Here is a 12,689-nt window from a genome sequence, read left to right as displayed (position 1 = left end):
TAAATAGCATATAAACATTACGAATCTTACGTACAGTGCAGTGCCACATCTATCAAGAACGGATCTGGCATCAATATCACATCGCATACATTAACAATCTCCTCGATCAGATGATCGGGTTGAGATCGTTGACAACGAGTGAAACACGTGTATGCTCGCAATTGCATGGCAAGAGGTGCCACGTCGAACTGGACTGTAACCAGAAGTTCAGAGCGCTTATATAAAGTGGGGATCACGTGTTTACTCCACCCACACAAGCACACAACCAGCACTTGATCGACAAGCCAGTAAGAAAAGGGAAGAAGATGATGAGCACCAGGGCCCTCGCTCTCGGCGCGGCTGTCGTCCTCGCCTTCGCCGCGGCGACCGCGCACGCCCAGAGGTGCGGCGAGCAGGGCAGCGGCATGGAGTGCCCTAACAACCTCTGCTGCAGCCAGTACGGGTACTGCGGCATGGGCGGCGACTACTGCGGCAACGGCTGCCAGAACGGCGCCTGCTACACCAGCAAGCGCTGCGGCACCCAGGCCGCCGGCGCGACCTGCCCTAACAACCACTGCTGCAGCCAGTATGGGCACTGCGGCTTCGGCGAGGAGTACTGCGGCGCCGGCTGCCAGGGCGGCCCCTGCCGCGCCAACATCAAGTGCGGCAGCCAGGCCGGTGGCAAGCTATGCCCCAACAACCTCTGCTGCAGCCAGTGGGGTTACTGCGGCCTCGGTTCCGAGTTCTGCAGCAACGGCTGCCAAAGCGGCGCCTGCAGCTCCTCCAAGCCGTGCGGTAAGGACAATGGTGGCAGGGTTTGCACTAACAACTATTGTTGTAGTCAGTGGGGCCATTGTGGCATCGGCCCGGGCTACTGTGGTGCAGGCTGCCAGAGCGGCGGCTGCGACGCTGTCTTCGCCGACGCTATCACCGCCAACTCCACCCTTCTCAGAGAGTGATCTTGCCATGGCAGTATTGCAACAACAAATAATCCGTGGCAGTCTCATTGCCACATACGGTTTCCCTTCAGTTACTTTTAGTAGTACTAGTCCGTAATAATTCTCTAGCTTGCAATATGACATGCAGGTTACTGCAACAGTTACAAAATATTGTTGTGGTGCATGCATGGGTATATTACAGTGAGAAGTACTGTGTGGCAATATAGGGTGTGCTATTGTTGCCACAAATTTAGTTTCTCTTGGTACCCTCTGTTGTCGGGATGCATGCATCCCGGTTGTAATGTTGCAGTACTATGTGATTTCGTTGCAATACATTACCATGAGGCAACAATACATTACCACCGGAAATTCGTTGCAATACATTACCACCGGAACTTCAGGGGTTCTAGATTACGAAGTGCATGCACGATGGGAAACTTGTAACAATTTGTTACTATTGTTACCACGTTTAGATCAATTTGTTATGGCTAGACATCGTCGGGATTTCACTGTCCTGTGTGGAGGAAAACTGGATTGGCCCCTACATCGCCGCCCCACTCTCGGCCCCCTCGGCCCCTTCCCTCCCCTGCCATTGCCGGCCGGAACCACATGGGCAAAGCCCTCGCACTAGTCGGCGGCGCTCTTCGGCAGGTTGGCACGACACGGTGGCGCGGAACATGAAGGCGGATCAACCTAGCTCTGGCGGTGCAGCGGCGTGGGTCCGCCTTCAAGCGTTCCGTTGGTGCGGCGATGGGGATCTTTGTGCTCCCAGTAGCCTTGTCCAAACGGTGTTCATCCCCCCCATGGTGCTTGTTTTGGTGGTTCCGACAGCCGGGGACGCCATGGCCGCAGGCTCCGTTAATCCGGTTCGGGTCAGCGTGCGTCTGATGAGTCTGGCTTGCTTTGGCCGTAGTCGAGATCTCTACAGATCCGGTGCACGTGATGCTGGATGGAGGTTCGTCGAGCAGATCTGGGTGAAAAGCCTGCTCTTGGCTAGTTACCAAGGTCGGCGATGGTGGCGTTCTTCTGCGCCGTCCCCTTCTTGAAGGCAACGCCGTGGAGAAGCTCCAGACCTCTATCCGCTACCTCCGGGAAAACCCTAGATCAGTCGATTGATAAAGGCGGCACTCTTGTGTCGTTCCCTCCTTGGGGGCGTCATTCTTGGAGGTGTGCATTGGCTGGAGGGACGAGTGAATGGTTTCAACAGTGGAGCGGCGTTTCATGTGACGCATCGACGATGTTGTGTCTCAGCAGCGTGGTGGCAACGGATGTGTGATGATGGACGCGCGTAGGGAGGTGGTGTTGGCTGGCACCGTGGTGGCGCCGACGGCAGGCCTGGCAAGGTCGATGCGTCATTACCAGCTCTGAAGATGGATCAGTGGAAGACGGTGGCGGCAGCTTCTGTAGCAAGCGCATGCGGTGTCCACTGAGTGTGTGCCAGATTGGTGTGTGCCCCAGTCCTGGCAATGCGGCATGGTTGAGGCCTCCGGCTCTAGATGTTGGGTTTTTGTTTGAGGTCTCGGTATGCGGCTCAGACAATCTGCACCCCTTCATTAAGTTGGTAGGGGTAGCGATAGATGTTGTCGAGATGGTGACTTCAGACTTATTAATATATTACTTTGTAAGCTCTTCATGAATAATTAATAAAATGATTGTATGCAACGCCCTGATGTAGAGGTTGGGGATCATCCTCCTTTTCGAAGAAAAACGGCTACACAGGGAAGGGAGTAATGTGCCTAACATTCAGGCTCAGCACTCCAGTAGTGCATTGTGCTACGTAGATAGCCAGGATTGTGTTTATTTTATGAACAGTTTTAGCATGGTCCCTTTTACCTCTGGCAGATAAGGGTATATACGAACTGTTGATTTGATTAAACTGGAACCAAATAATTAGCATGTGTAAATAAAGAAAGCTGCAACCGGTCACCTCTTACCTTGACCAAGAGCATCTCTAGCCGTTCGGCTCCCTAGCGCACCCGGCGATAGTGGTTTGGTCAATGCGCCGGTGGTGTTTTCGCCCTGGGGGCGATGCAGTTCCCAGCTGCGCCTCCAAGTTTTGGCCCCAAGACGCACATAAATTCAAACTTGTCTTTTCCGACTGCCAAAAAAACGCCCCAAGTTCGGCGATCAACGGCGATCTGCCACAAAGTTCGGCGATCACCATGCCACAGTTCGGCGATCAAACGTAAATGATAGTTCAGCGCACAAAAGGAAGGGTGCGTAGACAAAGGAATGCATCAAATGACGGGCTCCTCGGGCGTGGGACTGGCCGGCGTCGGTGACGGTGTGGCTTCTATGCTCGAGTTGTTCGGCGTCGGCGTGGCTGCTGTGCACGGGCTGGTCGGCATCGACGTGGCTTCTGGGCTGGGGGTCGGCGTGGCTTCACCGCTCGGGCTGGGCGTCGGCGTTGGGGTCGGCGTGGGCGTAGGCGCGGTGGTCGAAGGCATCTAGTTCAAGATGAGGCCGCGCTCCGCCAAGCACCATGTCTTAACCTGCTCGTCCATCGTCGACATGTCCGCCCCCATCAAGAACAACAGGTCGGTGTTCCTCTTCTTGGCGGAGGAAGTCGAGTTTGACGACGCTGTTCGTCATCAACGCTGACCATCGCGCCTCGGATTACTCCTCCCTCTTGGCGGCGTGGTTCTTGGCGTCGGCGATGCATTGCTCGGTCAATGATTTCAGTCGCTCAGCAGCCGGTGCGGCGTCCTTCGCCGTCTTGGCTCTTTTCGTTGCCGTCCTGGTGCCCATCGGCCGCCCCCGGGGCGGGCGCGTCTGCCTTGTATGTCTCCTTGTCCTTGGCGAGGGTGCGCCGGACATCCGTTCACTTCTCGCACTTCTCGATCCGGCTGAACACATGGAGGAACTTGAAGTCTTGGTCGCTGTTGTCCTGGCGGTACACGGTGAACATCCAAACCATCTGCGCAGCCGAAAAACAAGTGTCGGCGACATACACAGCGAAAAGAAGCGAGAGCCAGCGGTTGTGCATACCTGACCCTCGATGTTGGCGCCGCTTTTCGGGCGAGCCGCGATCTCCTCGACGATCCCATGCGATTTGTTGCAGGCCGTCTGGATGATCGCCCAATGGTTTGACATGGCCTTTGCGCCACGCTGCATGTGGATGGTGGCGAAGTAGGGGTCGACCAGCTTGCGCTCATCGAACGCCGACTTGATACGCATCCAGTACGTGTCGGCGTTCTGGTTCGCACCGGTGACCGGGTCGCGGCTGACGGTTTTCCATGCTTCGGCGAGGCACTCGTCTTCTTTGGACGTCCACTTGACGCGCGGCTCGTCCATCCTGGCCCCCGCTTCTTCTTTTTCCCTTTCCTCGTCGGCGCCAGCGCCGGGTCCATCTCCTTCTTCTCTTCTTCCTCCTCCTCCTCCTCCTCGTCGTCGAGCTGGTCGCCCATGTCGCCGGTGGTGTCCATTGTGTCGTCTTGCGCGTGGAACCCGGGGGAGGAGGCGGCGGCGACTGATCCGCTCGTGATGATCTCGTCCATGTTGGCTTCCGTCGCGTCAGAGTTGCCGAAATGTGACGACGAGGTTTGCGAGAAGGGCAGGGCCCCAAGGCATAGAGGCGGCGTCGGGGAGGCTGTGTACGCCAGCGGCGAGTAGTTGTACGGGGGTAATGGACGCCGGGAACGCGGGCGAGGGAGTGCGTTGGTCGGGGTTCTGACCGGAGGGCGAGGCGCGCTGGCCATGTTGAAAGGTGATGTTGGGGTTGAATCCACCATGCGCGTTGCCGTCGGCGTAGATAGGCGAGGTTTCGTACCCCCAGGGCGGTGGCGGTGGCGAGAAGCTGGCCGGCGTCATGACGCTCTGCTGGCTCCACGCTGCGTGCGGGCCGTGGCCGCCGGGCGGATACATCATCCCCGCGCGAGACGCCTCTGCCTGCTCCGCCGCCGCGTCCCCGGCCCTCTTGGCGTTGAGCCTGTTCCGCCGGTCGGTGGTGACAGCCTCCCGGCGCTGAACCTCCGCCCTCCACTCGGCGTTCGACATGCCCGGCGGTTTTGCCGTCAGCGCCCTCGGCTTCCTCTGCTTCGGCTGGGTGGAATCGGCAGCCGTACCCGCGCGAGGGGCCGAGTACTTCTTCGGCGGCATGGCGGGATGGCGGCCGGATGGCGGGGAGCGGGAGGAGAATGGCGGGAGAAGAGGCGCAGAAGGGGGGAAGCAATGGGGAAATGGAGGGAAAAAGTGAGGGAACGGCGGGAAAAGTCTGTCTGTCGCCGACAGAGTGGACCCACGCGTCTTTTGGCTTCGGCCCCCCCCCCCCTCCCGGGGCCTGAGTTCGGCTCGGGTTCGCCGGCCGCTATTTCGGCCCTTGCCGGCGATAAGAAAGTCCTGAGGGCGCGACTGGGCCGATTTTTCGGCGCCGACGCTAAAAAAAGAACCCTCCGGGGCATGTTAGGGACGCGGCTGGAGATGCTCTAAGGAAACACTCCTCCAAATCTATCGTGCCATGGGAGAAAATTTGCGGGAAAAAATTCTCCCAACTCTCGCATAACTGAAAAATCGTTCAAATCCCCTTCTTCGAAACCTGAATAAATTTTTAAAATTTGAAAGAAATTAGCTTCAATCACATCAAACAAAAATAGTGGAAATTTTTTAAATAGATGAAAAAAACATAATACAAGGTTTTGAACCCACAACTTCACAAAATAGACGGTGCGCTAACGATTACGACAGAAATCTAATTTATTTCATGATATATTGTGGAGTATAAGGGAACAATAATATATTTTTAGTGTCACATTATTCTGCGGCCTGGGGATATTTCAATATACTAAATCACAACAGTTAGAGGCATCAATCACGTTAATTAGGAATACAATAGTTTCCTTTTAGTCTAGCGCTCTCCATATGATAGGAATATACTACCTTATATGTTATTTTTACTAATCTGAAGCATCATATGAGTCTCCAATAATAACAGTAGAAATGTTTAATATATGACTGGTAGGATTAAAAGAAATCTAGACGTTTCACATAGCAGTGATATGATTGTCTAACAAAAAACATAGCAGTCCTATCTACAAAAAAGTGTCCAGGCGCAGCTTCCAAAATACTCCCTCTGTTCCGAAATGTAGGTCGTTGGGGTTTTTTTAGTTCAACTTTCGTCTAGTAACGAAATATCGGCACTTTCCAATTTTGCCCCCCGCGTCGCTCCACTCGCTCGCTCACCGCCCAGCCGCACTGCCCGCGCTCACTCTCTCCCACTCGCCCAGCCGCACTAGCCGGCCTCCCCGTCGCTCGCCGGCCTCCCCCCTCTCCCCGTAGCTCGCCGGCCTCCTCGTTGCTCGCCGGCCTCCCCGTCTCCCCGTAGCTCACCGGCCTCTCCCTCTTCCACCGCCATTTCTCCACCACCCCGCCTCCACTCACACCCCGGAGGTAAACAAATTCCAATCTTTTGCGCCGGCGACGAGCTTCTACTCCACGGAGGCGTGGATGTGCATGTGCTAGCGCTGGATCTGGGCGACAGAGGCATGGATGTGGAGCGGCACCCGAGCGGCGGATCTGGAGCGGTGCCGGAGCGGCGGATCTGGAGCGACGTCGTCGTCATCGCGGAGTAGCTGCTTCCTCCCGCGGTAAGTACTCCTGGTAGTCTTTCTTCCTGCCGGTCGATTTGTTTGATCTGAAACAGTTGTCTCTTTTGCTTGGTTGGTTGGATACCAAACATTGAAACTGGAGAACGAGAGGGAGGGGCAGATGATGACCGCCATCATGGATTTGAATCTTCTGTTCTTACATTGCTGTAGTACTGGCTGCAGTCTTGCTGTACAATCACTTGGTAAACATCTTGCTCATGTATTGCTAGTTTCAGTTAACTGTTCATGTTAACCATCTTGCTCATGGATTTATTCCCTTTTCTTCATTGATGTACTGTTAAACATCTTGCTCATGTGGTCATCTTGCTCAGAGGAATTCAAGGCCTGATGCGTCCTTTTGGGAGCCATGGCTACTTCTTCCTGTGCCCTGCGTCAGGTATGTACTCCTACTTCCTTGCTTGTGTGAGCATTACTGAATTTCTTAGCCCTTTAGCATGACTGAATTTATGTCAGAGATTTCCAGCAAGGATTAGTGCTTGAGCATGACTGAAAAATCATGCTCAAAGATTATTGCTTGTTGTAGTACTGGAGTACTCCACAAAATTGCATCATGTTGTACTCCAGCAAATTGCATCATGCCAAACAATGACATTCCAGCAAGGATTAGTGCTTGCTGTAGTGTCTTGGAGTACTCCAGCAAATTGTTTAAACAAATTTGTTTGTCTGTATTGAAACTTTTGTTTGCATGCTTCTGAATGCTCTGATGAAAATACAGAGAAAAACATACAGTAAAATAACAGTAGCTACAGATCTGACAAATGGTGCAAATGCTTTGCTCTAGACACTAAGTTTTTACTACTCCAAGTAAATTAACTGAAACTTGTTGTTCAATCATTTGCTTGCTGTTCTTGTCAATAAATGAAACCTTTAACTAGATACTCCTTTCAGATAAGAGTAAATGAAACGTTTTGTTTAACTAAAACTAAATGAAAATTTTCCTTTAATTAAAACCAAATGAAACTTTTCAGTTAATTAAAATTACTCCTTTAAATGAAATTTTAATTAATGCTTGCTGATCTGCAGGAGTAAACAAGTTGATTGGTGATATGTAGGAGCAGGACAAGCAAAACACTTTGTTTCTGAAAAATACAGAGAAAACATGTTTCAGTTTTTTGCTGTAGTTTTGCTTGCATCTGTGATTTTAGTTCTGTAAAAAACATTATCGTAAAGTATCTGTAAAATATCTGCTTTAGTTTCAGTAGTGCTTGCTTGGTTGCTTGCAGTAGTTTAGTGTAGAACTCTTGCTTGTGTTCTCTCCTACTCCTCTTGCTTTCTTACTCCTCTCCACTCTTCTCCAGATTGCACTAGTGAGGATTAGGATTGCAAGTGTAGCAGTATTATTGGAGTGCCCTCTTCTCTCTCCTTGCTCTCTTCTTCTCTTTCTCTTCTCTTCTCTTTCTTCTCTCTTCTCTATCTTTTGCCCTCCAGTACTGCCCTCTTGCAGTAGTACTCACTGTGTGTGGTCTTTAATTGTCACTCTAACAATTGTCTCTCTTCTTGCCCTCTTGCAGGAGTAGTTTAGTTGCTCTCTTCTCTCTTCTCTTTCTCCTGTCTTCCCTTTCTCTTCTCTTCTCTGCTTGCTCTTCTACTCCTCTTCTACTCTCTTCTCTGCCAGTTTTAGTGTAGGAGTACAAGCAACCTTCTTCTCATCTCTTCTTAGTCAATTAAACCTTTTCTGTTAATTAAACCTTTTCAATTCAGTAAATGAAAGTTTTCATTAAACCTTTTCTGTTAAATAAAAAAATTAGTAAATGAAAAGTTGCTGCTGCTGCTGTTGTCAAACTATTGCTGCTGCTGCTGCTGCTGCTCTGAAACTACTGCTGCTGCTGCTGCCATACTCCACCTGCAGAAGAACCCAGCAGCTGTTGTTGCTGCTGCTGATCAGTATGACTCTAAACTCTGTTGTTGCTGCTGTTGCAGGAGAAGGAGCACGCCCAGGAGAAGAAGGATCGGGAGAAGGCCCTGAGGACCTGGGATCGCTGCTGCTAGATCTGGATCTGGGACCTGGGACTGCTGCTGCCGCGTGCTCCTTCTGGGAGACGAGGACCCTCCTTGGCGCCCCTGGATCGCTGCTGCTGGACGCCCCTGGATCGCTGCTGCTGGAGATGAGGACCTGGGCCTGGGAGCGCTGAGGAGAAGTAGGGGACCTGGGCCTGGGAGCGCCTGGGACCTGGGCGCGTGGAGGAGAAGCAGGGGCGGGCGGGCGGACGATGGCCTGGCGGAGAATTTCAAATCCTCGGAGGGAGGAAGAAGACGATGGGGATACCGATTCATACTAGGGGCAGCGATGTAAATTCCACCGTGTTCACCTGGTCGGAACCAATCCTCCAGCGACCTATATTTCGGAACGGAGGGAGTAGACACGTTTACCGCCTGCCACCAAGGAAAATCCACTAAAACAATGGCCCCCCGTCTCAACATGTTTGATGTATCGGATTGGCCGGATGTACATACTTAGCAAGAAGATTTACTAGCAGTCAATGCAAAAAGGAATCCCCATGTGTATGCATATAGGATCCGGTCATAGTAATGGATGCAAGCGTACAAGTGATAATAGAATTCAAACTGTGTGAATTCTGGAGTCACAACGAATAAACTTAAATCTAAATGATAAAGAATAAAAAACAAACAAATTAAAATAGACAAACGAATAATAAATAAATACATGAAATGCGTAACTGAAATAAAAATATGATAAAATATCGGGAAAGGATACATTTTGTTTGGTTTACAGTCCCATGAATTGCAAAATTGAAACGATGTTCATGAATACAAAAGAATGTAAGCATGTCAGCCCAAAATAAAGTCAACCGGACCTATTGATTCTCTCTCTCGCCACCTATTATGGCACGTGGCCCAATATCTCCCTCTCCCAAGCCAATTCCAAAATCGTCCTAGCACAATGAAACCCTATTTGTAGAATTAAGTGTCAAATTGCCAGAGTTTCCAACAGAGAGAGGATGGGACCCTTGCGCTCGGGTCGGCCAGCCCAATTTTAGCTAGCATACACACGGGTTTTGCCAACCTTCCAGAAGGTTAAGTCTAGTTTTTTTTTACTTTTTTGGGAACCATCTGGAAGGTTCCTGTGCGGACTTTATCCGTTTTCACCTTTTTTTACAGCTGTTTCTTTTGCCAATATTCTTTGATTTCTTTTTTATTTTACATTTACTCCCTATTTAAACAAATATAGGACGTTTTAGATCACCACAGACGAAGTAGTTTCTTTTTTAAAATGCTCGGAAATTTAAAAAATTGTTTGGCATTTTAAATATATTTACACTTCAGAAAATCTTCCATAGTTTTTCATAAAATGATCACACTGTTGGGATTTTTTTAAATCAGAAATCAAAAAATATCGTGTTTACAAAAAAAATGGTCCTGCTTTTGAAAAATTGATCCAAAAATTCAAAAAATGTTCAGAACTTCAAAGAAGGTTCACATTTCAATATTTTCTTTGTGATTTTCAAAAAATGTTCGAAAATAAAAAAATGTTTACACATTTCAATATTTTTCTTTGTTCAAAAATAAAATAGTCTAAAAATGTTAAAAAAAATACAAAATACAAAATAAATGTGAACCTTCAAAAAAATTGTTTAGACATTTTAATTTAAAAAATATTTTCTTTGTGATTTTCTTTGTTCACATTTCAATATATTTTTTTGCGGATGAAACTTCACGCTGGTAACCGCTACCTACACCACCTCCTTCCTTTTGTCGCCGGTGTTGTTACCGCCGTTCCACCGCCAGAGGCCAGCCGCCATCCTGTGAAGCCCCTCTTCAATACCTAGATTCTTCGTGGGACGCTCCCAATAACCAATTATTGGAAGTTCAGTTTAGGGGATATTTTAGAGTTGCTTTAACACAATGGTGGGGAGTCGACCAAACTGGAAGGTGGTTTAATTAACTTGGAAAACTGATACAACAAATCCACAACTTCTTTTGAAATGGAGTTTGCCTCTTTTCATTGATTAAGATAGAAGAGCAAAAAGAGTTACACGACGGTGCAATGTACCCTAGTTAAACAAAAGCCTACTCCCCCAATGTGAAACTACTTAAATGCTTTGCACCTGCCATTTCCAAAGTGAATCTTGCAGGTTGATTTGGCTGAAGAGCATTGTTGGCATGGTGGAGACATTTCAGAACTGGCATTCCTCTCATTCCAATTTTTTCAACTGGTGGGCAAAAACAGAGAAGCAAGCACCTTCCTTTGGTTAATGCGGATTCAGACTTTCTCCACCCAACACTCCTTGACATATCTTTTACCATCGGGTGCCCACAAGGTAGGATCAAAGTCGATCCAGGCAAGCCGATTCTTGTGAAGCCCCAAACTCTCATGGAGAACCGGCACGGGAAAAGAAGATGTGTCGCCATTTGTTGAAATTGCTTACAAAGGGGGCAACACACCACAGTTAAACCGGCCTCTCTGTTGAAGACTATCCGCCGTCCAAACTCGATCCTGAGTGATCAACCATAAAAAAAAGTTACACTTTGGGAGCCATTTTTTGTCCAAATGACCTTGTTCATGGGGTAGCAGCCTAACCTTGGAATTGAATCCATAGGCTGAGGAATAGTAGTACTCTCGTCTCCTCTGGTGGAGAGCTGCTTCCAGATGATCGAGCTGCCTGGGCAGAACGAGGGGCGATGGACTGATGCAGAGCAGGAAAAAAAGAGAGGCCAAGTTCAGTATATAACAAGAGGTGGTGGGTTGTGTTATGGACGTAATAACAGAAGACTTATGGTTTCGTTAATGAAATCGAGGGAAAAGATCCCTTTCATTCAAAAAAAGGTTCAGATATAAAGTCATCTGACCCAAGAAGCTCTGACGAGTTTCATCATTTGCTCATTGGTGGGATGCTCGAACCCTCATGATCAGACCACTCACGTGCAGTGATAAAACTGGATAAACAAAAAAGAAGACCATGTTCAGAGTTGCTCAAATCAATCTGATGAATCAGATGACCATGTGACGACCCAAGTTGCCACAGAGCTTTTCATCACTACAACGGCCACTTTATGGTGGGGTGAGAGAGGCTCGAACTCTCGACCTCAGGATCACTCGCAATTTAGCTATGAGACCTACGCGCTAGCCAACTGCGCCACCACCCCACTATTGGATTAGCAGCGAAACAAACATCCTAATTAAGCAACTGGACCATGCAAATCATGGATGGCTCCTGTTTTCTTGAAAAAAAAAACCTCGACAGGTGCGAGACACAGGATTGGTTAGGAGCAAAATGGACGCTGTAACTGAAAAGTGTATCAGGCTCTCGGGCCTGGATTTGTTGGAACCCAAGGTACAGTATTAACAGACAGACCAATGCTTCAATCGGTAGATACAAGAAGAAGAGCGCGAGAGTAGTGACATTCTGCCAATATGATCCTTCTAGCCATGAGTAGTTCCTTATTAGACCACACAGACCCATTCTACAACTGCCGGCCTGTAGGAGTACATACAAGTGTGAGAATCCTTCGCCGTCAGTTGCCAACCCGTCAGAGAACATGTAAATCGGAGCATAATTCTGCACTTTTTGTAGGATTGGATAATGGATAGCGAGGCAGGGCAGTACTAGCTCACCGGGGAAACCCCAAAGGGGTTCAATGTCCTTACAGAAAGAGCCATGAACGAGCATGGGCAACTGAAACATCATAGAGCTAAGTGTAGTGTAGTGTAGTTCCGATGATTCAGACATCCCTCGTTCAGAGTGGAGCTACGAGCATGGGCAACTGAAACATCATATAGCTAAGGCCTCCTTTGGTTTAGAGAAATCTTGTAGGAATTTCATAGGATAGGATTTTTATAGAAAAAATTCCTTTAGAGCCCTTTGGTTTGTAGGAATGGAATCCTATTTTTATGAAAGAATTCTTCATATCCTCCACATTTCATAGGAAAATAAACATTAGCCTAGACTCAATGGAAAAAATCCTATGATGTGAATCAAAGGGCATCTCCTTTCCTATTCCTACTCATAGGATTTTTTCCTATGACTTTCCTATTCCTATGATTCGAAGAAGGCCTAAGTGTAGTGTAGTTCCGATGATTCAGACATCCCCCGTTCAGAGTGGAGCTACCAACCACCTTCAAAACAAAAACAAAAAGAAAGAGACCAGGTTCAGACTTGCTCGATTTCACCTGATGATTCAGGTGTATATGTGGCGACCCAAGTTGCCA

General features: G+C 48.9%; 1 protein-coding gene, 1 long non-coding RNA gene and 1 other non-coding gene across 3 annotated transcripts; 2 read left to right on the top strand and 1 right to left on the bottom strand.

Annotated features, from left to right (window-relative positions):
* Window positions 1-260: 260 nt before the first annotated feature.
* On the top strand, window positions 261-1,323 carry LOC123172509 (agglutinin isolectin 3-like). Its single transcript, XM_044589469.1, has one exon. It carries the CDS (start codon window positions 306-308, stop codon window positions 936-938), a length of 633 nt encoding a protein of 210 aa, XP_044445404.1. The 5' UTR covers window positions 261-305; the 3' UTR covers window positions 939-1,323.
* Window positions 1,324-6,034: 4,711 nt separating this feature from the next.
* On the top strand, window positions 6,035-9,031 carry LOC123182560 (uncharacterized). Its single transcript, XR_006492246.1, has 3 exons — window positions 6,035-6,702; window positions 6,832-6,896; window positions 8,441-9,031. It is a non-coding gene; the product is annotated as an uncharacterized lncRNA (long non-coding RNA).
* Window positions 9,032-11,537: 2,506 nt separating this feature from the next.
* Window positions 11,538-11,626, bottom strand: TRNAM-CAU (transfer RNA methionine (anticodon CAU)). The gene is given in 2 exon segments: window positions 11,538-11,573; window positions 11,589-11,626. It is a non-coding gene; the product is annotated as a tRNA-Met (tRNA).
* Between the last annotated feature and the right edge of the window lie 1,063 nt (window positions 11,627-12,689).

This window comes from Triticum aestivum, chromosome 1D, assembly GCF_018294505.1.
Source record: "Triticum aestivum cultivar Chinese Spring chromosome 1D, IWGSC CS RefSeq v2.1, whole genome shotgun sequence".
NCBI classification, from domain to species: Eukaryota; Viridiplantae; Streptophyta; class Magnoliopsida; order Poales; family Poaceae; genus Triticum; species Triticum aestivum.
This window is presented reverse-complemented; position numbering and strand designations above follow the sequence as displayed.